At 35.1% G+C, this 27,696-nt stretch overlaps 1 protein-coding gene across 7 annotated transcripts in view; it reads right to left on the bottom strand.

Annotated features, from left to right (window-relative positions):
* GSK3B (glycogen synthase kinase 3 beta) overlaps positions 1-27,696 on the bottom strand; it is a 165,849-nt gene that overhangs the window by 81,081 nt on the left and 57,072 nt on the right. For all 7 annotated transcript variants that reach the window (XM_081137572.1, XM_081137570.1, XM_081137574.1 and 4 more), the window contains one exon: positions 3,817-3,900. In XM_081137572.1, the coding sequence (XP_080993698.1) occupies positions 3,817-3,900 (84 nt within the window). The remainder of the gene's footprint in view (positions 1-3,816; positions 3,901-27,696) is intronic.

Below are 27,696 nucleotides of genomic sequence, written 5' to 3'. Positions count from 1 at the left end.
TGAAATCACATGAATTATCTTCTCCAACCACAACAGAAATTAGAAATCAATAACAAAAAGAAAACAAAACAAAAAATATAATAATTACATGTTTAGAAATTAAACAACACACCATAAGTAACCAACAGGTCAAAGAGGAAATTAAACAACATACTCTTGAACAAAAAAAATTTTAGAAAATACTTGAGATAAATGAAAACAAAATTCAATATACCAAAACTTATGGGAGGCAGTGGAGGCAACACTCAGATGGAAACCACTGCTGTAATGTCTACATTAAAAGATCTCAAATCAATATCCTAACTTTACACCCTGAAAAACTAGAAATAGAGGAAACAAAGTTAGCAGAGGAAGGAAATAATAAAGATTAGACCAGATGGAGTAGGGGAGAGAGGGAGAGAGACAGATACACAGCCAGGCAGCCATACACCAGAGTTAACAGGGAGGGGAAAAATCTGAGGGGTGACATAGATGAAGAGAGAGTGACAGGCACCCAGAGACAGAAAGATAGAGATCCAAAGCCAAAAGCGAAAGAGCCAGAAAACCAGAAAGTACACAGAGACAGAAGAGAAAGGAGAGAAAAGGCTTAGAAAAAGAGGTAGAAAATGACAGAGAGAAAGAGTGGTGGTGGTGGTGGTGGTGGTGGTGGTGGTGGTGGTGGTGGTGGTGGTGGTGGTGACGACGACGACGACAGGATTAAAAAATATACCCATATACATTTGAACTCATCCATGGAACCTAAACAAGTCTATCATCCCTATAATCCTGAAATACTGAAATCCTTCTTTTCTTTCTCGTCCTCACAATGCCCTCAGCTCAATCCCCTAATTGCATTCTCAAGCCCCCTTTAGGCTCATGTTCTTACCATTAATCTCCTGCCCAGAGATTCCCCTGAGCTTTCTGAAACCCCCAAAAGAAACTCTTCATGGAGTTTCAAACCCCAGTCTCTTCATAGAGGGTTCTTTTTACTGCCTTGCCATTGACAAAACCTGGATCCCACCCAAAGGCACTGGCTTCCTTGCAGCACTCTCAAATGAAGATTGTTCTCACCTTTGACATATTCTAGGACCAGAAGGCAATACTGGCAAACTGCTGGCTCTTCGCTGGCCTCAAACAATATCTCCTTCTCTTTCCTTCCCAAACTTCTAAGAGCTCTACCACATGGCTACACATCCTATCTACCCAACCTATATGTCGTCCCTCCATATAGTCATACATGCACCTGCCTACTGGGCATCTATATTTGCATGTCTCAGAGGCATCTCAAACTATTTATTATTTCCTCCCCAAAAACTCTTCTAATATATACACACAGACAATACATAATGCTTCTGTTAGTAAAATGCCTCCCTAATACAGGACTGCCACATTCAGAGAAAAATTATCTTTAAGGATTTGTAAGAATCTCATAAGAAATTAGATCCCTTTCTAAATAGCAGTTCTGAGTTCGCCCTCAGTAACCTACTCTTGGAGAGTTAGACCTAATAATAACAAACCTGAGCCCTCAACCCTAGAGAAGAAACCATTTCATGTTAGTTTACTAGCTGGTCTCTTGAGTGACATGCTGGTCCTGCAAGAACAATTCAGAAGAAAGGAAGTGGAGAGCATGAGTAGGCCAAGAAGAAATTATCCTTTTGGTAGCTGGAATAATATGAGAGGTCCTTGAATCTGTGTATTTCTGCATATCTTCAGAAAATCTTCTTTTCTTTCACAAGGATCATTATTTTCAGCAATAATCACAACTTTTCTTTCTTTCTGGTTTTTTAATGGAGCTATCCAAAATTAAGAGGGGTTTTTTTTCACTTTGGAAAATTTACAGTGCTCAAGAGAAAGTTCTGAGATAAATAAAATATTGGAAAGTATATTTCTTTTTTATAATAGTCAAAGGTTCTTTGTCCTCTGGTTAATCTCCCTTAATCACTTCTCAATTGCTCTTTATCTACAAGACTACTTAAGATAAATAAGGAGCTCTCATAGCAGCAGGGAGGAAAATCATCCTCTGGGATACAGATAACGGTCAGCCACTGTCACTCCCAAGGCAGGATTAAGTGACAGACAGCGAGGGCAGATTGTGATGGGGGCTTCCACCAAACCAAAACCAGACAGATAAGCTTTAGGTACCATCACAAATACAGCCTTACATTCAAAAGTTTTATATTCTTCCCTTTATCTTTATAAGAGTTAAATGAGGTAATATTTGTAAAGCACTAAAGCAGTACCTGTCACATAAGGAAAGCAATATAAATTAAGTAGTCAAGAGAAAATGTTTAGGGGCTTTGTAAGATGACCTTTGCAAATGAATCTGCATGCAATCCAGTGGTTCATGGAACAAATAATTCTGACATTTACTTTCCCCTCTGGGGTATTATAATGTCTAGCATCTAATATCAAAAAACCATGAGGATGCAAAATTCCATTGTGAATACTGTGAACATAACAGATGCTCCATAATTTTATTTGGGAAGGGACAGGAAAAAGTGAAGACATGCCAAAACAAATAAAATTAAAGAAGTAACAGGCAGTTTGCTGTAAAAAAAAGCATGAATAAAGTAAATGGCTTTAAAAAAAAAAAAAAAAAAAAGAGCTCAAATACTAATGAGGATTTATAGTCCCTAATACAAGCAGAGGCAATCATTTAAATTTAAAGGCAGGAGTGCACCTGAAAAACAAGTCACTAAAGAACCAATTTGGTTGTTAAAATACTAGCGAGCACGATCTCAATCTCTCTCTCATACACCAATTACGTATCTGTAGACATGTATATCTCACAATTCTGGCTTAAGATATAGGTACCTTGCCATACTACAGGCTCTATGATGAAGAAAAAAAAATTTTTTCTAAGGAAATAACTGAAATAAAATTTAATGGAAAATAATTAAACACAGGTACATTGGGAAATAGGTATGTGAAATAAAAAGAACACTGGGCTAGAAATCAAGAGGCATTATGGATCTAAGGACTTTAGATAGTATATGCATGGTATCCAAGGTCCAAAATATCAAATGAACTTATCCAAAGTCATATTTATTTGGCCAAAAAGATTAAGTGATTTGTTACTTGTCCTGCTCCCTCACCACAAACCAGAGAAGAAAAAAAATGTAAGAAAACATTGAATCTGGAAATAAGGGACAGTGAATAGAAAGAAAACAACCAAAGTAAAATAGAAGAAACTGATTTTCTACGCTGCAAACTCCAGTGAGTACAATGACATTAGTTATTATATCTTCTGAAGAGAAAGACCAAGGGGAAGGGGAAGAAGAGGATTCACAGTACAAAGTCTTCCTAATTATCCTTTGTTTTCACAGAATTAAGTGTGATCATAAACTCTGACCACTTACAACAAGCTCTGAAATATTATATATTTTTCAATTTTTTTCTAGCCAAGGATAGGCTAAACTTGCCTCCCAATGTTTAAGTATCATTCTGGTCCTACCAAAGTCCTCCTCCTTCCTCCCTTCCCCTCCAATACATCAGTGTAACAAAATGACATCATCTTCCTCCCTCCAATAAACAGGTGAACTAACATGGGGCTCCAGAAGCACACAAAGATCATAAAAGGTTCAAAAATATATTTGCTTTAGAACTGAAGACAGAGGTTTAAAAAAAGAACGAAATTCAAAAACATTCATTCCTTTCATTAACATTTCCTGATCATAAGAATCAATGATCATATCTTGAGCTCAGAATCGCTAGTGCTTGTGTTTTGAAATTCTTCCACTCAATCAGCAAAACTGGTTTACTTGGGTAAAGGTGATTATTTCTAGAAGAATAACAAGTCTATCACAATATTCAGTACACATTTTCTGCAAGACCTACCTTCTCACCACTTGAGTAGAAGAAATAACGCAATCGGACTATGTTACAGTGATCTAGCTTTCTCATGATTTGGAGCTCTCGGTTCTGAAAAGGAAACACAAAAAATATTTTTTAAAGGATAACTGCTATTCATCATATTGACTAATGTTTCTGAAATAACATTAAATATTCAAACAGCAGGCTATAAATATGTTACTAAAAAGTATGGTCTATAGATCAGTGCTGTCCATGAACTATTTACTACTGCTCTGCAAATCAAATTGAAATTAAGTGTTTAGAATATTTGATAGCAATTTGACAGAATAACTTTATATCAATGAATCATAATAAAAAGTGGGGCCTAGCCTGGCCGGGTGTGGCTCAGCGGTTGAGCATCGACCTAGGATCCAGGCAATCAGGGTTCGATTCCTGGTGAGGGCACATGCCCGGGTTGCGGGTTGCAGCCAATCAATGACTCTCTCATCACTGATGTTTCTATCTCTCTCCCTCTCCTTTCCTTTCTCTGAAATCAATAAAGATATATTTGGGGGGGGGGGGGGAAAGGTGGGGCCTATATTTTGTATTTCTTAAAATTTCACTTTTGTAGTAATTCATTTGTGTAGTATTTTACAAAAATATCAGCCCTCAATGAATTGGAAATTTTTAAAACTACTTTATCACAAAAAGCTTTAGAGGCACTGGTTTAGAGTATATAAGAGATATCTGAAATGAGCTATTACTGCTATAATTTTTAAAACTATAATAAGAATCAAACATCACATCAAATAAATTTGTGTGCAAAGAAAATTCTTACAACCCCTACTATTTTCTAAGATACAGTGAAAAATCTGAGAATTAACCCCATTAAAAGGGCTTAGTTGCTAAGTTTTAGGGAGTTAAAATATAGTATTCTAGAAACTGAACAGTACTGATAAATTTATAGACCACACAAATAATTTTCCCTTTGGGAGGTTTCAAGGGTATGATCATTCTTCATGGAAAGAAAACATTAAATAATATGATGACCTCCTAACATCATAAATTTTGCTGTAATAAATTTGAAGAGTATATATTAACAAAGAAGATAAAGTCCAACAATATACTTGGGCTGTCAGAAACCAGTTAATAAAGGCTAAATTACATAACAGAAAAAGAGCACCAAAGTACCAGCGATGTAGACAGAAAATATATAATTTCAGTTAAAATAAAGATTTAGAAGGGCTAGAAAACATAAAATATATGCCTGGGAATCTGGAAGGAAAATGCTATTATGGTTAGAAAAAAAAGTCAAAAAAAGTGGAGTGGGGGTTGCATAGATGACGAGCCAAATAAGCAGAACTGTCCTAGAGGAGAGTGGGTTCCAGTTCTAACTTAGAAGGTGGTAGTGGAAAGAAATGAATGTCTTCCTCCTCTAGAAACATCCAGTAAACTGTATTCTGAATGGTCTCTCAGGGAAACAGGAAACTCAAGAGGACTCTTGTCCCTTTAAACTGACCATGAGAGCTGGGCTTATGTATACAGTGATATTTAAAACTCATTTATAAGACATCAATCATTCATTCCATTACTTGTTATAAAATGACTATGGCTGAAGCAATAAACAAACTTAGTACAGTATAATTGCTTTAACAAAGATAATAACTAAAGTGAGACTCTTTTGACTGTTTCATAGGACACGGAAAACTTTACCAATTTCAAAATTGTGTCCATTTCCATTCCAAATGGAAGCACTGCAATAATAGGAAACTCCTAATGTAAATGCCTAGAGGTGGGTTTAGCATATTCAAAAAGTAGCTTGAAGAACAATGGAGCAAGCTAAGTAAAGGGAGAGAGGTGGGAGATAAGTTCAGAAAAGTAGGCCGGGGGTATGTCATATAAACCTGTAAATCATGGTAAGAAATTAAATTTCACACTAAATGTAAAAAAAGGCCAATGACGTTTTGATCAGGAAAATAACATAATCTGATATATCTTTTTAAAAGATCATTCTAAAAATTGAAGAGAATAAATTTGAGGAAGAGAATGAATCATGAGTTCTATTTTCTACCTATTAAGTTTGAAATCCTGATTAGGTATCCAAGAGAAAAATACTGAGAACCAATAGTAGAAGTTGGGGCTGGAAATAGGCATCGGGGGGCCATCTGTACTTTGGGGACTTTAAAGCAAGGGTATATCTATCACCTAGGAAATAAGTTAGACACATACACACATAAAAAAGAATTCATAGGTATAAAAAGGAGTGTATCACATGGTAGTCAATGAAGTAGAATGAAAAACAGAACATGTTATCTTAGAAGCCAAGTAAAAAAAAAAGAGTTTTCAGAAAAGGGGAGTAACCATTTACTATGTCAAAAGCTGCTTAAAGTTTAAGGTGAAAGCAGAAAACTGATTTGGATATGGCAAATGCAGGATGCTAGTGTATCTTGTAAGTGATTTCGGTAGAATGGTTGTAACAAAAGCCTGACTAGAGTGATTTAAAGTGGGACTGGGAGACAGGCAGAAGGACTAAGAAGTTACAAAGTTCAAAAAGAGGAGAGATTTCCAGCTATAGTGGAATGAAGAGATGTCCCCCCAAACACCTATAAAAAGGACTACAGTGTAGAAAGCAACCATTTCAGAGCTCTGGAAATCGTCCCAATGCAATGAGTCGAGAAGCATTTATGCATGAAAAGTTGCTAGATACTGGAGTTAGGACAGTGGGCACCAGTGGCCTTCTTGCCAAGAAATATTAGCATCCCCCACTATCACCACCCAGTTCAGTCAGGTAGTAGTTTTACCAGGGCAGGGTTGCCATGAAAACCAGGAATTATGCTTCTGGAGGGGGCTACCATTATTTAAAACAGAAAGCAAAAACCCATTTACAGTGGCAATGGTAGTAAAAATAGCAAATCTGACAGGAAACAAAGTGAAAAAAGTCCACAGCTTTGCTACCCTGAGGAGAGAGTCTCAGCTGGGGAAAACGACAGACTGGCAGAACATTAAGAAATTTAACAGGGAGATCCTGGAAATAAGAGAGGCATAAACTCTCCACATATCCCTGGCTCAGAGGCTATACACACATGCAGAGAAGACCTAAGAGGGCCTCAAAGAAAGCAAAGGCCGACTTAAAAACTACCGGAATTTTGAAGGTATTCTGCAATGCATGTACAGAATCACCAAAAAAAGATGGAAGCTTTATAAACTCAAGATGTTCAAACACAATCTCTAACCACTACTTGGCTGACCGCTAAGCTATGCAGACTAAAGAGTCAACCCTAAGGGCCCAGTCGGGCGTGGCTCAGCGGTTGAGCATCAACCTGGGATCCAGGGGATCGCCGTTCGATTCTGGTCAGGGCACGTGCCCAGGTTTCGGGCTCGGTCCCCAGCAGGGGTTGTGCAGGAGGCAGCCGATCGATGACTCATTGATGTTTCTATCTCTCTCTCTACCTGTCCTTTCCTCTCTCTGAAAAAAATCACTAAAGATATATTTTAAAAAAAAAGAGTCAACCCTAAGAAATCAGGCCAAGAAATGAAAATTAGAATAAAAAATTTAACACAGAATTCAGGGTCTTTGAACTATGGAGGAGAAAGATTCTATAGATTAGATACAGGTAAATAACAAAAATAAAGTAAAACCCCAAAACAATAACCTCCAGGAGGATTAAAAAAAAAAATCAGAATCCAGAATTGCTACAATACATTATTTAAAAGGTCCAACTGCCCAAAAAAAAAAAAAAGAATGGTGAGACATGCAAACAACAGGAAAAGACCTATAAGCAGGTTGTTTTGTTTTATTTCTTTAAAGAAGTCAATAGTAACTGACTCTGGGCAGACACAACTGTTGGACTTGGCAGACAAGAATACAAAGCAGACATTAGGTTCAAAGTACATAAAAACTGCAAAACTCCTACAGAAAACAAAAGAGGTAAGTTTCTTGAATAGTCTTGGCAATGACTTTTTAGATTTGATACCAAAAGCAAAGGTGTCAAAAGCAAAAATAAAGTGAGACACCATCAAATTTAAAAGCTTTTGCATATCAAAGAAAACCATCAACAAAGTGAAAAAGCAACCTACTGAATGAGAGAAAATATTTGCAAATCATGTATGATAAGGAGTTAATATACAAAACATATAAAGAATTTGTAAAACTTTAATAGAAAAAAAAAATCCCAAAACCCAAAAACAAGCCACTTAAAAAAATGGGAAAAGGCACTGAACACTTTTCCAAAGAACACATACTAATGTCCAACATGTACATGAAAAAGTGCTGAACATCACTAATGATCAGTGAACTGCCAATAAAAATCACAATGAGAGAGCACATCACACCTGTTACAATGGCTATCATCAAAAAGACAAGAGATAACATGTTGGCAAGGATGTAGAGAAAGGAGAATCCTTGTGCATTGTTAGCAGGAATGTAAATTGTAGCTGCTATTATAGAAAACAGTATGAAGATTCCACAAAATATTAAAACCAGAACTACCAAATGATCTAGCAATGACACTTCTGGATGTATATATAGAAGAAATGAAATCACTTTCTTGAAGAGATACTTTTGTACTCTCATATTCACTGCAGCATTATTCACAATCATCAAGACATGAAAACAACTAAGTGCCCACTGACAGATGAATGGATGAACCACCTGTGATGTGATGTGATGTATGTGTGGTGTAATGTGCTGTGCTGCTTAATGACAGGAATACATTCTGAGAAATATAGTTAGGTGCTTTTGTCACTGTGGAAACTATGATCATAGAGTTTACTTACATAAACCTAGATGATATTGCCCACTACTGTAATTGTATGTACTATACTGTACTTTTACATGAATGGCAAAGCAATAAGTTTGTTTATACCACAAGCACTTGAGTAATGCACTGTGCTGCAACATCACTAGAAATTTTTCAGTTCCATTGTAATTTTATGGTTTGGTACCACGATTAGATAGATAGATAGATAGATAGATAGATAGATAGATAGATAGATAGATAGATAGATAGATAGAGATATCTACCATATATATATATATATATATATGGTACCTCACTGACCAGAAAGTCATTATATGGCATGTAACATTATGTACATGTGTGTATGTGTGTGTGTGTGAATATTATTCAGCCATGAGAATAAAGGACATCCTGCCATTTGCAACAATATGGATGGAACTTGAAGGCATTACACTAAGTAAAATAAGTCAGACAAAGAAAGACAAATATTTATGATATCACTTCTCTGTTGAATCTAAGAAAGCTGAACTCATACAAACAAACAAGAAGGACTGTTACCAGGGGCTGAGGGTGGGAGGGAAGGGAAGACGGTGGTGACAGAGGACACACTTCTAGTTATAACATGAATAAATTCTGAGGATCTCATATACAGTATGCTGTATTGTATATTTAAAATTGCTAAAAGAATGGGTTTTAAATGTTTTCACCACAAAAAAGAAAGGGTAATTGTAAGATATGACATGTTAGCTAATGCTATGGTCGTAATCATTTTGCAATATACAAGCACATAAAATCAATATGATGTATATGTTAAACTTATACAATATTATGTGCCAGTTAAATTACTATTTTTTTAAAAATATAGAATAAATATAAATATAATTATGTTCAAAGACTTAAAAGAAATCCTGTTAAAAATTAAAAGAAAAATATGATGACAATTACACAACAAACAGGAAATTTCAATAAAGAAATACTAATTTTTAAGACCTGGAAATACTAGAGTTGAGAAATACAGTAACAGAAGTAAAAGATTCACTATGAGCTTAAGATAAGTTTAAGATGGAATTAAAAAGAAATCTCTGAACTTGAAAATAGAGAAATACAAATTATCCAACTGAAAGAACAAAGGGGGGGGGAAAGACTGCAGAAAAATGAACAGAGCCTGAGAGACCTGCTGTAGGATAACATCACATTTACCAACATATGTATAAAGGCAGTATCAGACAAAAAGAGGAAAAAGGAGAAAAAATTTTTGGAAAAATAATTGCTGAAAACTTCCAAAATTTGATGAAGAATACTAATCTACTGAACCATATAGTTTAATGAATCCCCAAAAGGATAAACACAGAGATTCACATCTAGGTATATCACATTTGAATTGAAGCCACAAAGAAAAAAATCATGAAAGCAACAATAAAAAAATGATTCATTACATACATGAGAAAAACAATACAATTAATTATCAGACTAATTGAGGTCAAAAGGCAACAAAAAATATTCAAAATGCTGAAAGAAAAACAAACAAACCTGTCAACCAAGAATGATATAGAAAAATTATTCTCTGAACATGAAAGGAAATATGAAGACATTCCCAGATTTTAAAAAAGATGGAGACTATTCTACAGTAGAATGCCTGTCTTTAAGAAATACTAAAGCAAGTCTCTCAGGCTAAAAGGAAATGACACTAGAAGGTAATTCAAATCCATGAGGAGAAATGAGAGGACCAGAAATAGTAAACAGAAATGAGAAAATATAAGAGAATGTCAATATTTTTCTTTCCTTCTTAGTTTCATGAAAAACATAAATTATATAAGCAATTATGATAATAGCACATTATTAGGTTTATAACACGAATAGATGTAATACATATAACAATAATAGCTGGAAAGATGAAGGAGAAAAGGTGCTATATTTTACTGGAATTAAATCAGTATAATTTAAAGCAGGCTTTGATAAATTGAAATGCATAATGTAATTCCTAAAGCAGCCACTAAGAAATTTTTAATGTTAAAAATCAACACTGGACCTAAAATGGTACACTAAAAAAGATTTGTTCAACACAGCTGTAAAGAAGTGTTATAAAGAAGCGCAGCTGTAAAGGAGGATCTCGTACCATTTGGAACAGTATGGAGGGACCTGGAGAATATTATGCTAAGTGAAATAAGTCAGACTGACGAATCTCAGAGGGATGGAGGAGGGCAGGTGGGTGGAGGGGGAGAGATTAACCAAAGAACTTATATGCATATATGCACAACCCAAGGACAAGGACAATGGTGCGGAGAGGGACTGGGGAGGGGAGTGGGACAGGGTAAAATGGGTCATTGGAGAGAAAAAGGGACATCTGTAATATTTTGAACAAAAATTTAAAATTTAAAAATTAAAAAAAAATATTTGTTCAACACAAAAGAAGGCAATAAATGAGAACAGAGGAGCAAAAACAATGAGAGAGAACACAAGGAGCAACATGGCTCAGGTAATTCCAACCATTTCAAAAACTATACGAAACGTGATTAATTAAGCATACAATCAAAGGCAGAAATTGTCAGACTAAATAAGAAAGCAAGCTCCACTGTACTCTCTATAGTAGGCATACTTTAGATTCAAAGACAAATTGACAAGGATATAACACACAAAGAGCAACCAAGAGATGTGGAGTGGCAATATTATCAGCAAAGTAAACAGAGAGAGAGAAAGAGAGAGGGAGGACGGGAGCGAGGGAACCATTTTCCTATAGGATAAAGTCTAATCACTTCATAATCTAGTCCTTCCTCATCAACTTAATCTATCTTCATTTGTGACCAATGTGATCATAACTAGATCTCACTTCTAATTCTTTCTGAATATATTATTTAATGTCAAATCCTAAGCCACTGATCATACTTACCATCACTGGAATATCTCCATGCTCCCTCCCACCTACACACATTCTACCCATCCTTTAAGTTCCTATTTAACTCCCACCTCTTTCACCAGACCATCCCCAGCTGCTCAAACTCACACTAATCTTTTCTGATCTCCATATTCCTATAGTACCTACAAATGTTTTGGAATTTAATATATACTTTCTTGGTATTGTTTTATTTTTACAACTAAGTCAATGGTGTTATATAAAAGAATGCCTTTCAAAAAGTAGCTTATAGAAATTAAGTACTACATTATAGTCATTGTAGAGAGAGAGACACACACACACACACACACACACACACACACACACACACGTCCAACTAGTTTACCATAAATGCCTTAAGAGTAAAAGCTGAATTTGTATCTTTCTATATAACCCACAGAGCCCTCAAAGTGGGTTACTTTGTCTTTCACAAAGTAAATTCCATTTCTGTAATTGTTTCTACCTTAAAACTTGTAAATCAGTGTTTTCCAAACTGTGGGTCCCAGCCAATCAGCAATGAGAAGCCAGTGGGGAAGGAGAAAAGAACAGAACAGAATAACAGAAATTTAAACAGTAAAAGTAAGGATTTTTTTTATTAAACGTGTTTTATTTTTCCATGCACTGGGCTGCAATGTAAAGTGTATTTCTTTTACTACAGGATTATGGTTAACAATCTGAAATCGATTGCAGTAAACAACTTATCTATAAAGGCAATTTTTTTCCAATATAGAAAAGTACAAGTAAACTAGATTCTTACTAATCATTCTGATCTAAAAAACCAAAATGACTACTCAAGATGTAATAAATATCACACCAGTACAAGAAAATCTGAGAGGCACATTTAAAAAAAAAAAAAGTATCCTTTTGTTTTAACCAATAACCTTTTTTTTTTAATCCTCACCTGAGGATTTTTTCTTGCATTGCTTTTTAGACAGTGGAAGGGAGGTTGGGGGGGGGGGGGGGAGAGAGAAAAACATCAATGTGAGAGAGACATATCAATTGGTTGCCTCCTGCATGCACCCTGGCCTGGGCTGGGTTCGAGCCTGAAACTGAGGTATATGCCCCTGGCTGAAATCGAACCCAGGATCCTTGTCCGCAGGCCGACGCTCTAACCACTGAGAAAAACCAGCCAGGGCTTAACCAATAACCATTAACATATATCCCCCTCTAAACCAGACATGGAGGCTTTTGTTCATTGTTACATCATTTGACAACTCATACTTAAAAAAAAAAAAAGAAAAAAAAAGAGAAGGGGGGAAAAATCCTTCTAGAAGCTAGAAGCCTGGATTCAAGGGATTCCCAGAAGGGTACTTCAATGTACCCTTATGTAAAGTCTAATAAAGGAAAAGTGAACTTTTAGGTGAAGTAGCTACCGGCAAGCTTAATACTGTAGGCGTATGGGTAGGCAGCACATGGATCATCTTTTCTTCTTCACCTAATTTCACTCTACCAAGAGATCTTTTCCCCCACTACAGAAAGCTCCATTTTCATAAAATCTAGCAACATAGGAGTCACTTTACAACCTTTGCTTCAAGGACTATGTTCCCAAAATACATTTTTGAGAATTATCCAAAATTCCACCATCTATCCTTAATAATCACACTAGGATTGAAAGTGTTTCATCCATCTCTAAATATTTGATTCCACAGTAAATTCAGACACCCCCTACAAATCCTACAATTGGATAGAATATTACCTCAAAATAACTCGATGTGTACAAAAAATATTTTGCCACGGCTATGAGTATACAAAAATTCATAGTCCTTAAGAGTTTCATATTTTAATGGGTAAGTAAACCCCAAAATTACAGTACAATGTGAGAAGTCCAGCTCACTCAAAAACTGCTATAGATAAATGGAAACAAGAGCTTAAAAAAATTTTTTTCTTTTTTTTACTTTGAAAAATTCTGGATAGAGGTCAGGTAAAAACTTTTAAATACAGTGCTAAAAAGTTTGAATATTACAAGCCATAAAAACCACTGATGTGTTATTCTAAGTAAGAGATTTGTTTTTGAGTATGAATTTAAAAAGTTACTAAGGAGGGGGAAGAAGAAGCAGTAAAAATGAAAGGAAGAAAATGGCTCTGAGAGGCAGAAAAACAGTTCTTTGATCACCTACTGCTAATGGTTTGGTAACTGCAAGGAGGAGAGTGATGACTATCAAGCTTCTAACTCATGTGATTATTAACATGGCAGTAGAGTTCACTGGCCTAGGAAAACTGTTTTGGAAGCAGGAAGGGTTGAGTTCAATTTGGGACACATTCAATTTTAAATGACTGAGGGAGAAGGAAGTGAAAAGGTCCAGAAAGCAATCTGATAATGTTAATCTTATCCTCTAGCAAGAGGTCTGAAAGGTTCTTGAAGCCACAGGAGTTGGTAAAATTGCCTGTAAAATAAGAAAAGAAGTGGCCAGATGCTCCAGCAGCAGAAAAACCTATAAAGGACTTTAAAAAGAAACTGGTCAGGTAGTATAACTAGATATATTTTTGATGAGGGTGCCGAGAAAATTCAATAAGAAAGAAGTAATCTTTTCAACAAATTGAGCTTAGAAATATGGATATCCACCTGCAAAAGCCCCCTGTACCCTTTACGCCAGACACACAAATTAATTCCACAGGGATCATAGACTGAAATGTAAAAGCTTAAAGTATAAAACTCTTGAAAGAAATCATAAGAGTAAATCTTTGTACAATGGGTTAGACAAAGATTTTTAGATATAACACTAAAAGCACAAACAACAAAAGAAAAAAATAAACTGGACATCAAAATGAAAAACATTTGTGCTTCAAAAGGCACTATCAACAAAGTGGAAAGACAACCCACAGACTGGAGAAAACATAATACATGATATATCTAATGGGATTTGTATCCAGAATAAATAACTCGAATAAACAATAAAAAGACAAATTAATTTAAAAATGATAAATGAAACAAGTTCTGGTCTTTAATCCAGCATGTAAGGAGCTTGTATCCAAGTCATCCCTCCCATCTTCATAACAAGCAAAGAGCTGAACAAACTGAAAATCAACAACTCTTCTTAAATCCAGAGAAGTGAGGTCACAGGGCAAACCACTGCCCTAACAACAAGAGACAGATTGACAGATACACTGAATCACAGCTTACTAAAACAAAAGCCCGGAAGCTTTTTGCCTGTGGAGCCAGTACCAGTATAGGAAAACTTGAACTGTAACTGATGAAGGTGCAATGTGAAGAAGTTCAAGAGTTAACTCCAGTGGGGGACCCACAATTTTCTCAGTTTTACCTCAAAAACCTGTACTAAATTTTCACAGTGAAGATCTAAAAATCTGCTGGAAGCCTGATGAGAGAAAAAGTATCCATTTTAAAATAGGCCCAGAGCTTTCTGTTCATGGTAAGATCTGCCTCAAGGAAAACTATTCTACCAGAGCTAACTGAAATGAGGGAAAGGAAACACCAGCTTTCTCTAGACTTCCAAATGGGAGGAAATACTCAACGCCAACCTCATCTAGCTTTCCATGTGGAAGTAAGGAACTATAAAACTCTAGCCTTTGTCTCACCTATTGGGGGGGCGGGAGTAGGGTGGAGGAGAAAAAAACTGAGAAGCACTTATAAAAGGTCAAGCTCAAGCTCACTAAAGAGATTGAGATCTAATTTTAAAACAACACTTCCAAAGGAGGGTGGGGAGTGGGAGAGAGAGAGAAGAAATTAACCAGATAACTTATATGTATATATGCATTGCCCCTGTGCACATACAACAGGGTGGGCGGGAACCAGGAGGAGGGGGGGAATAGGGGGGGAAAAGGAGGGACATCTGTAATACTCTCAACAGTAAAGATTTAAAAACAAGAACAACAACAACAAAAAACGACATTTCCCCTCCATCCATACCTTACCACCACATAAATAGGGCTCCTCTATAATGACATGGAAATACAATGGAAAGAAATTAAAGTCTCAGACTTTATTTAAAAAGAATTCTCTCAAGAAACCTAAAGACAACAGGACAGACAAAATAAAAAGATAGCAGAGGAAATTTTAGCTTCTGACACCTCTGTAGGCAAACAAATAAACATAGTTTACATCCTGTCAGATAAACATAAAACCACACACTAAAGAACTATTTACATAAGTAAATTTTACTCAGTATAGATCATGTCCAGCTTTCAACAAAAATTACAAAAAATAATAAATAAATAAATAAATAAATAAATAAATAAATAAATAAATAAATAGAAATCAGAGCATGAATGCACAGGACAGACATTGAAGCCACTCAAATATAGCAGAGATGTTGGAATTACCAAACCAGGAATTTTAAAAAACTATGATTACTATGCTAAGGGCTCTAATGGAAAAGGTGGTGACATACAAGACTAGGTGGGTAATATAAGAAGAGAGAGATGGAAACGCTAAGAAAGATTCAAAAGGAAATGCTAGAAATCAAAACACCATAACAAAAATTAACAATGCCTTTGATGGGCTCATCAATACACTGGACATAGCCAAAGGAAGAATCAGCGAGCTTGAAGAAATGTCAATAGAAATTTCCAAAACTAAAATTCAGAGAGAAAAAAGAATGAAAAAGACAAAACAGAATATCCTAGAACTGTGGGACAATTACAAAAGGTACGACATGCATAGTGGGTATACCACAAGGAGAGGAGAAAGAAAAAAACCTAAGAAGCATTTGAAGCAGTTACTGAGAATTTCCCAAAATTAATGTCAGACACCAAACCACAGATACAGAGAACATAAAAAAGGAAAAATACCTAAAAAACTACATCTAAACTGTAATATTCAAACCACAAAAGATCAAAGACAAAAAGGAAATCTTAAAAGAAATCGTGAAGGGGGGAGGGGAGCTCACTTATAGACAAGCAAAGATAAGAACAACATTGAACTTTTCAAAAGTCATGCAAGCAAGAAAACAGTGAAATAAAATATTTAAAATGTTCAAAGAACAAAAACCCCACCAATCTAGAATTCTGTATTCAACAAAATTATCCTTCAGGTGTGAAAAAGAAATAATTTCTCAGAAAAACAAAAACTGAAAAAACTTGTGAAGAGTGGTTCTGCCATCCATCCAAGAAATGTTAAAATAAAAAATTCATCAGAGCCCGGCCAGGAGTGGCTCAGCGGTTGAGAGTCAACCTGGGATCCAGGCGATCGGGGTTCGATTCCTGGTCAAGGCACATGCCCAGGTTGTGGGCTCGATCAATGACTCTCTCATCATTGATGTTTCTGTCTCTCTCTCTCTCCCTCTCCTTCCCTCTCTCTGAAATCAATAAAGATATAAAAAACAAAAAAAATTCATCAGAAAGAAGGAAATGACATAGGTTACAAAAAGCAACTCATATATATGTAAAAAAAAAAAAGGAAAAGCATTACAGAAAAATAATGAAAGCAATATACATTTTTTTTCTTATTCTTAATTGATTTAACAGATAAGTTTGTTCAAAATAATAGCAACAATGTATTCAGTGATTATGGCTTATGAATTAATGAAGTTAATGACAGAAATCTTATATGAAACAAAGAATTGGGAATTCTCTGTCATAAGATACTTGCACAAAGTAGTGTAGTGTTATTTGAAAGCAGACTTCAAAAAGTTTTAAATATATATTTGTAGACTCAAGTGCAACCACTAAAAAAAGTTATAAAAAAAGTTTAATAGATATGACAAGACAGAAGAAAAAACAGAATTATGTAAAATGTTCAATTAAAAACAGAGAAGGCAGAAAAAGACAAAAGAAAAACAAAGAACAAGGGTAATGAATAGAAATAGTAACAAATATGGTAAAAATATGGTCCATTTATATCAATGATCTTTTTAGACATCAATGGGCTAAATATGTCACACAAGAGACAGGACTGCTGGTGGATGAAAATAAATTAAACTTATATAATATGTAAATTACATCTCAATTTGAAAAATAAAAAAAATAATTTTTAAAATAAGTTGGGAAAAACACAACTATACAGAGGTGGGCAAAAGTGTGTTTGCATGGAAAAAGACATGATTATGATTATTACAACAGCTTTACTAACTCAAAAGAATGTCACCACAACTGTAAACCTATTTTTGCCTACCCCTGTGTATAATCTATAAGAAACTCATTTAAATTCAAAGACATATTTAAAGTAAAAGGGCAGACACAACAAGAAAACTATCAACAGAAAATTACAAATTAAAATAATGAGATGCTACTACACTCCTATTAGGATGGCTGAAATCCAAAACACTGACAATACCAAAGGCTGATGAGGATATGAAGCAACAGGCGGGAATACAAAATTATTTTGAACAGCCACTTTGGAAAATAGTATGGCAGTTTCTTGCAAAACTAACATATACTCTTACCACACAATCTAGCAATTATGCTACCTGGTATTTACCCAAAGACTTGAAAACTCATATCCACACAAATATGTGCACATGAATGTTTAGAGCAGCATTATTCCTAACTACAAAAACTTGGAAGCATCCAAGATGTCCTTCAATAGTTAATAAACAAACTACGGTACATGCATACAATGGAATATTATTCAGTGCTAAAAAGAAATTAGCTATTATGCTATGAAAAACTATGCAGGCATGTTAAATGCATATTGCTAAGTGAAAAAGACCAATATGAAAAGACTATGTACTGTATAATTCAAACTACATTCTAGAAGAGGTAAAGCTATGAAAACAGTTAAAAAAAAAATAAATGATGGCCAATGGTTGAGGAGAGGGAGGGAAGGATGAATAGGTGGAACTCAGGGAATTTTTAGGGCAGTGAAACTATCCTGTATGACACTGTAATGATGGATACATGTCACTATACAGTTGTCAAATCCCAGACTAGACAGCACAAAAATTGAAACATAAATCAAACTATGGACTATAATGACTAATAATGGATCAATATTGGTTTGATTGTAACAAATCAACATCGATAATAAGAAAAACTGAAGAGGAGAGGAATATATATGGGAATATTGTACTTTTCACTCATTTTTCTATAAAACTAAAACTGCTCAAAAACTCAAAGGAATCAACAGACATTTTTCCAAAGAACACACTCAAATGGCCAATAAACACATAAAAAGATGCTCAACTGCATTAGCCATCAAGAAATGCAAATCAAGACAAGGAGATACCAGTTCATTCTAAGTTGGGAATAATTAAAAAAACAACAAACAGACAATAACAAGTACTAGCAATGATGTGGAGAAATGATAATGCTGATACACTGCTTGTGGGTTTATAAAATGGTGCAGAGATTTGCACTTCCTCAAAATGTAAATCAGAGTCACCAAATGTCCTACTATATCTATAGGTATATACACAAGAAAACTGAAGGAAAAAAAAAAGTCCCCCATGAAAACTTGTATTCAAATGTTCAGAGCAGCATCATTCAAAATAGCCCAAAAAAGGAAACAACTCAAATATTCATCAGCTGATGAATGGATAAACAAAATGATGCATATCCAAACAATGAAATATTATTTGTCCATAATAAGGACTGAAGTACTGTGACACAGTACAACATGAATGAACCCAGAAAACATTATTCTAAGTGAAAGAAGCCAGATACAAAACAGTTAAATATTATGATTCCAATTATATAAAATGTCCAGAATGGGCAAATCCAGAGAGAGAAACCAGATTAGCAGTTGCCAGGGCCTGGGGGAAAAGAGGAAAGGGAGTGACTAATAATAAGTATAAAGTTTCTTTCTGCGGTGATGAAATATTCTGTAATGAGAGAATAACGATACTCTGTATACAACTAAAATTCTGTGAATACAGAAAAACCAATGAATAGAAAACCCTAAAGCCTTCACCAAACTGTTACTAGATTTGATAAATGAATTTGGAAAGGTAGCTGGAAACAAAATTAACATCCGAAAATTGACGGCATTTTTATACACCAACAATGAACTCTCAGTAGGAGAAACTAAAAAAACAATCCCATTTACCACTGCAACTAAAAACAAAAGATGCCTTGGAATAAACTTAACCAAGAATGTAAAAGACCTGTACTTGGAAAACTACAGGACACTGAAAAAAGAAACAGAGGAAGATATAAACAAGTGGCAGAATATACCATGTTCATGGATTGGAAGAATTAATATCATTAAAATGTCCATACTGCCCAAAGCAAGCTATAGATTCAATGCAATTTCTATTAAAATACTAACAGCATATTTCACAAAGCTAGAACAAATACTCCAAAAATTTATATGGAACTAAAAAAGACCCCAAATAGCCACAGGAACCTTGAGAAAGAAGAACAGAGTTGGAAGGGTAACTGTACTGTAGTAAATCAAACTATATTACAAAGCCACTCTAATCAAAACAACCTGGTATTGGTACAACAACAGACACATAGATCAATGGAACAGAACAGAGACCCCAGAAATAGACCCACACCATTATGGTCAGTTAATATTTGACGAAGGAGGCAAGAGCATACAATGGAGTAAAGGCAGTCTCTTCAACAAATGGTGTTGAGAAAATTGGACAGGTACATGCAAAAAAATGAAAATAGATCACCAACTTACTCCATACACAAGAATAAATTCAAAATGGATGAAAGACTTAAATATAAGTGCAAAACCATAAAGATCCTGGAAGAAAACATAGGCAGTAAAGTCACAGGCATCTCATGTAGTAGAATTTTTCACTGATACATCTCCTAGGGTAAAAGAAACAAAAGAAAAAAATAAACAAATGGGACTACATCAAACTAAAAAGCTTCTGCAGAGCAAAAGAAATCAGCCTCAAAATACAGAGGAAACCCATGGTATGACAGAACACATTTGCCAAGGATGCATCTAATAACAGACTAATTTCCAAAGTGCAAAAGAACTCATACAACTCAAGAAGATGAAGATAAACAGTTCAATTAAAAAATGGGCAAAGGACCTGAATAGACACTTCTCCAAAGGACATAGAGATGAACACGTGAAAAAATGCTCAACGTTGCTAATCATCAGAGATGCAAATTAAAACACAATGAGCTATCACTTCACACCTGTCAGAATGACTACCATCAACAAATCAACAAATGACACATGCTGGCGAGGATGTGGAGAAAGGGGAACTCTGGTACACTACTGGTGGGAATGCAGGCTGGCGCAGCCACTATGGAAAACAGTACGGAGGTTCCTCAAAAAATTAAAAATGAACTGCCTTTTGACCCAGTGATCTCAATTCTAGGAACATATCCTAAGAATCCTAAAACACTAATCAGAAAGAATATATGCACCCCTATGTTCATAGCAGCGCAATTTACAATAGCTAAGATCTGGAAACAGCCCAAGTGCCCATAAGTGGATGAGTGGATGAAAAAGCTGTGGGACATTTACACTATAGAATATTACACAGCTGTAAAGAAGAAGGATCTTGTACTGTTTGGGACAGTATGGATGGACCTGGAGAATATTATGCTTAGTGAAATAAGCCAGGCAGAGAAAGACAAATATCACATGATCTCACTTACATGTGGACTCTAAACACAATAATCTGATGAACAAAATAGATTCAGTGACACAGAAGCATGGAACAGACTGATGAATCTCAAAGGGGAAGGTGGGAGTGGGTGGGTGGGTGGGGAGAGATTAACCAAAGAATTTATATACATTTATGTATAACCCATGGACACAGACAACAGTGTGGTGAAGGCCTGAGGAGGGGAGTGGGTGCAGGGTGGAAGGAGTCAATGGAGAAAAAAGGGGACATCTATAATATTCTGAACAATAGAAAGAAAAAAAAATTTAAATAAAGAAAGAAAAACCAGTGAATTGTAGACTATAATAAGGTTAAATTTATTGTACAACTCCGTGACTATAGTCAAACCAATAAATTGTAGAGTACAAAATGGTGAAATTTGTGGTACAGTCTTTATTTCTCAATATATTATAAAAAAAGAATCAAGCAAGGGATCATCCACAAAAATTTAAAAAACTTTAGTGAAACTAGTCAAAAGGAAAATCTAATTCCTGATGCTAAACACTTCTTTGGAATTTACCACAGCTACATAGTAATTTGAAAAGGTGTAAACACTAAAGAATAGTAAAATTATAAAAAAGTGAGAAAACTTAAAGCACATTATGCCTTGTTTCTCACCCATTTATTCTACCCCGCACACCTCACCTCTGACAACCACCACCAATCTACTCTCTTTACCCATAAGCTTGCATTTGTTGTTGTTGTTTAGATTCTACATAGAAGAGAGATAATATGGTGTATGTCTTTCCTTGTCTGACTTATTTCACTTGGCATAATACCATCATGGTCCACCTATGCTGTCACAAGTGGCATAATTTCATTCCTTTTTATGGCTGAATAATATCCCATTGTGCACACACCACAATTTCTTTATCCATTTGTTCACTGATGGACACTTAAGGCTGTTTCCATATCTTCGCTAATGTAAATAATGCTGCAATGAACATGGAAGGAGGGTGCATAGATTTTTCAAATTAGTGTTTTTGTTTTATTTGAATAAATAACAAAGTGGAACTGTTGGATCATATGGTAGTTCTATTTTTAATTTTTTGAGAAACCTCCATACTGTCTTCTGTAGTGGCTGCACCAATCCACATTCCCACCAACAGTACACAGGGTTCCCTTTTCTCCACATCCTTGCCAACAATTTCTTTTAATATAGAATAGCCATTGTAACATATGAGAGGTGTTATCTTGTAGTTTTGATTTGCATTTACCTGATGGTTGATGATGCTGAGCATCTTTTCATGTAATTGTGCATTTATATGTCTTCTTTAGAAAATGTCTATTTAGATCTTCTGCCCATTTCTTAATTGGATTGTTTGTTCTTTTGCTATTGAGTTGTATGAGATCTTTATATATTTTGGATTTAAGCCCCTTATCAGTTAGATGATTTGCAAATATTTTCTCCCATTCAGTAGGTTGTCTTTTCATTTTGTTGATAGCTACCTTTGCTGTACAGAAGCTTTTTATGATGTAGTCCAACTTATTTATGTTTGCTTTTGCTGCTTTTGGTTTCAGATTCAAAAATTCATTTGTAAAACTTATATCAAGGAACTTAACACCTATGTTTTCTTCCATGAGTTTTATGGTTTCAGGTCTTACATTCAAGTCTTTAATCCACTTTGAGTTTAATCCACTTGTGTACGGTCTAAAGTAGTGGTCCAGTTTCATTCTTTTGCATGTGGCTGTCTAGCTTTCCCAGTACCATTTATTGAGACTGCACTTTCCCCATTGTATTTTTTCCTTCCTTTGTTGTTAATTAACTGACCAAATATATGTGGGTTATTTCTGGACTCTCTGTTCTGTTCCATTGACTTATGTGTCTGTTTTTTATTCCAATACTATACTGTTGTAATTACTATAGCTTTGTAATATAGTTTGAAATCAGAGTTGTGATGCCTCCAGCTTTGTCCTTCATTCTCGAGACTGCTTTGGCTATTCAGGGATTTTATAACTCCACACAAATTTTAGAATTACTGGTTCTATTTCCTTGAAAAATGCCATTGAAATTTTGATAGGGATTGTACTGAATCTGTAGATTGTTTGGGGTAGTATGGACATTTTAATAATACCAATTCTTCCAATTCATGAGCATGAAAGAGCTTTCCATTTATTTGTGTCGTCTTCAATTTCTCTCACTGTCTTGTAGTTTTCAACATACAGATCTTTCACCTCCTTGGTTAAATTTATTCCTAGGTATTTTATTCTTTTTAATGCAATTTTAAATGAGTTTTCTTTCTTTTCTGACAGCTAGTCATTAATGTATAGAAATGCAACAGATTTGTGTGTACTGATTTTGTATCTTGAAACTTCACTGAATTTTTTTATTGGTTCTAACAAATTAGGACTGCACTACAGTTTCAGGCTTTTCCTATCTAACCTGTCCTTGTCCTTCCCTTTCTCCTCAACAGAGGTTAATTTGTGGAGTCTTTAGGGTTTTCTATATATAATATGTCATCTGCAAATAGTGACAGCTTTACCTCTTCCTTTCCAACCAGAATGCCATTTATTACTTTTTCTTGCCTAATTGCCTCAGCAGCCTTACTTCTTTTTTTTCTCTCAAGCTACTCAAGCCACTGAAAGCCAGAAAGAGGTCATTCAGGACCACAAATACAATGGATCCATTTTTTTCCTCTCTGGAATAATAGAGGCAATTAAATTATATGTAATTTTAAGAGCAAAATCACTAGAACCCTTCCACACCAACTTCTGTACAGTCTCTAAAAATATCTTACCTGTCATTCTACATAGGCACTTGGGAAAATAGCATAAAACAGTCTGCATCCTCAAGATGCTTGGTATGGCAATTATGAAAATGTACTTCACAGATCTCTCAATGCAAGGAACATCATTGACCAATGGTCCCAGATGGTGAACTCTCAAAGCCATTCTCTCAATGGGGACAAGCCAAGCTTCCCATGGGCTGTCCTCAGTCAATGACTGAGCACAGCAGACATATTTAATGGAAGCCTTTTCCCAAGTGATACTGGATTTCTTTGATAGTTAAACCTTGGGTTGAGAATTCCCCTTTGGTTTTACTGTGGTTTTCTTAGAACTGTACTGCAGTATAAGGCTTTTCCTATCCAACCTGCGTTTGTCCTTCCGCCTGATAACTCCAAGTTTTTATGATCCAAACAAAGCTCCATATGGCATAACTAAAGATTATTTCTTTTAAGGTGTCTGTGAGTTTTATTAGGAAACAGATTTTCCACAAATGACTTAAAATAGCTATATAAATACAAATAATTATGTGCCTTAAAATAGGGTTACCAAATTTAAGAGAAATAAGCAAGAAAAAAAATCCAAAGTGAACAGCAGTTTGTAGTAATTCAGATGCCTGAAAATAAACATAAAACTTAGTTATAAGAAGCTTTAAAATTTAGAAAATGTTCTCATAATACACTGCTTCATTTGACACACACAACATTGGAGGAAAAAAGATAGCAGAATAATACTTATTGAATTCCTTTATGCACCAAACATTGGTCTGGGGCACTGCTGTAATAGTGGCATCTCCATTTTACAGATGATGAAACTGAGGCTTATAAAGTTACTAAGAATGTTCAAGCACACAAAACTACTAACAGTGGACGAAGGTCTTTTTTCTCCTATGCTGTCTCCTGAATACAATTCAGAGAATAATCCTATCCCTAAGGATTGAAATCAGACGTTATCTGTCTTCACTCTTCAAATGGTACAGACTAAATGTAGAACTCTATTCACTCTCCATTCACAATAGAACAGTGACACTTCACATCTCCACCCCCACATCCCAATCACACAAGTGAAACCAAGCAGGAGACCTGAAACCTATACTTAATTCAAAGGAGAAGTGAAATTAATAGTTAATGAAGCTAAGATCACTAATTAATTAAAAATGCAACTTACTGATCTTCAAAATGGGAAAGCCAGCCTCAACAACCATCAGTAGTTTTGGGGACTGATTAACCTTCTCCCTGCTCTAATATCAAAGGTCTCCTACATAAGGTACCTAACTGGACTTTATCCCTACAATACCATAATAGCGTTTTCTATCACAAGCATTTCCAAACTGGTCAAGTGAGGTAATTTGACTTTACTTGAACTAATTTGCCACAGTATGATGGGTCACACAGGGGAAAAAACACACACACATTCAAACTGTAAGTAAAACACTAATGAAATTAAGCTTGTCATAGAAATTCCTTAAAATAACACACACATCACCGTCTTAGATATAAAGTTTACTGACTACTGATGTAGGGATAATTACTCTTGGTTTTCTTTTTATCTATGACCTTTCTCTCTCTCTCCTTGCTTTTACACCAAAATAAACGGCCTCTCACTGACACTAGCAGGTTCAGCGGGTTGGCTTATTTAATTGAGCAAGGAGGAGACTCTATTCCAAACTTTTTCTGGAAGTGCATATTATTTAATGCAATCCTAGCCAGCAGCTATGTGTATCATAGATATAAACCTACAGAATTGTTAGTCAAAAAATTCCTACTATTTTATGATAATCAAGAGAAATAAATTGGTCACTATATCAAAAAAATGTTTTCGAACAGTTAACATTTAGCAAAGAGAACAAAGAATACCTAAATTCCACAAAGGAAAGATGATACAGTAGAGAGAACTGAGCTTGTGTAAGGCAGCTTGCTCCTTTTTAGCATGTAGGAGAAAAAAACAGAACTATACAACAACAGCAACAAAAGCAATAAAATACTTAGAAATAAACTTAACAAAAAAATGTCAAAAGTTTGTATAAGTAAAATTCCTGAGAGATACAAAAGTTAACCTCAACAAATGGAAAGGTACCTCTTATTCCTGGATAATTAAATATCACAAATAGATTAGTTCTCACCAATTTATAAAGTTAATGAAATTCCAATTAAAAATATCAAGAAGCTTTTTTATGGAGTTAGCCAAAATGATACCAAAGTTCATATGGAAAAATAAACAACCAAGAATAGCTAGAAAAACATGGGGGGGGGGAGCTACAAGGGAAAATTAGCCCTACCAGACAAAAAAACATACTATAAAGCTCTATAATTTAAACAGTGTAGTACCGACATATGAATATGCAAATGACCTACTGGAATAGAATGGAAAGTACAGAAATAGGCCAAGTACAGTGGAAATTTGGCATATAACAACAGCATCTTAAAATCAGTGCAACAAAGATAGACCTTTTAATAAACTGCAGTGAGATAACTGGTTAATGATTAAGAAAGATAAAAATTAGATCAATAACTCAGACCATACACAGGAATAAACCCCATACATAGGAATAAACTTCAAATGAATCAGGGATCTAAATATAAAATGTGACATCTTATAACTACTAGAAGAAAATAAGGGTGAACTTATTTTTACCTAAGGAAAAGGCTTTTCTGTAAGGAAAGGCTTTTTAGTGAAAAGGCTTTCTAACCATAACTGAAAATCCAGATACGGTAAGAGAATAATAAGCCTGACTACATTAGGGAGGAGGGACTTTTAGAAGGCAAAAAAATAGAATACATAAATTAAAAATATTACATATATCAGATAAAGACTATATCCATAATAAACTCTTCAGAGTTAAGAGGAAAAGACCAAAAATCCATTTTAAAAATGGGCCCCAAAAAAGGACAATTCACACACAATAATAAAATGGACAGTGAACAGATGAAAAGATGATACACTATATTCACAATAAAATTGTAAATTAAAACTACAATGAGATACCATTTCTCTCCTATCAGATTGTCAAAAATGTAAAAGTAAAGCAATGCACCCTAGCTGGTGTGACTCGGTGGTCAGAGAATTGACCTGTGCACTGAAGGGTCTTGGGTTCAATTCTGGTCAAGGGCACGCAGGTACCTGGGTTGCAGGTTGGATCCCAGTCGAGGCTTGTGTGGGAGGCAACCCATCAATGTGTCTCTCTTACATCAATGTTTCTCTCTCTCTCTCCCCCTCCCCCCCGCCCTCTCTCTCTCTCTCTCTCTCTCTCTCTTCTCCACCCCCTGCTTCTCTCCCTTCCACTGTTTCTAAATATCCTTGGGTAAGGATTAACCGAAAAAAAAAAAAAAAAAGAAGAAGAAGAAGAAAGAAAAAAAAGCAAAGCAATGCATGTTGTTAAAGCTGTGGGGAAAAAGGCACTCATATTACCAGGCAGAATGCAAATTGGTACAATGCTTGTGGAGAAGAATTTAACAATATCAAACAAAACTGCATATGTGTTTATGTTTTGATTCAGCAGCCCTACTTCTCTTAATCTACACTGAGGATATACATCTAATTTAAAAAGTTACATATGTAAAAGGTTTGTCATAATAGCACTCTTGGAGATTTACAAAATACTGAAAGGAAATTAAATATCCACACATAGAAGAATGACTAAATCCACGCTACAATGCCATAAAGCTGTAAAAAGGATACACAATGATTCCCAGTAACTATAGTTAAGAGAAAAAACATAGTACAAAAGAGTATCTCTAATGTATTACCTACCTTTCCTGTAAGAAAGAAACCAAGAAAACTACACTCAACTGCTCATTTGTGCAAAAGAAACCCAGAAAAAAATAAACTAACACATAATGAGATTGGCCATCTTCAGGGAGTGAGTAGAAACAAGCAAGAGGGAATGAGGGAAAGCCACTTGTATATTTCTGGCTTTTGGAACCAGGTTAGTGTTTCACAGATTTTTTTTAAAAAATCAAAAAGAGTGAAGATAAAGTTCTAAGAATGGATAGATACAGACAGAAACAAATGAACCAAACTATTTCAAATGAATAACCTAACTATGCTAGAGGGGGAAATTTAAACTAAAAACAAGCAAAAACAAGACAAAGAACTAATT

The sequence above is a fragment of the Miniopterus schreibersii genome (genome assembly GCF_964146895.1).
Source record: "Miniopterus schreibersii genome assembly, chromosome: 5".
Classification (NCBI taxonomy): domain Eukaryota; kingdom Metazoa; phylum Chordata; class Mammalia; order Chiroptera; family Miniopteridae; genus Miniopterus; species Miniopterus schreibersii.
Note: the sequence above shows the minus strand (reverse complement) of the source record. Positions and strands in the feature narration are given on the sequence as shown.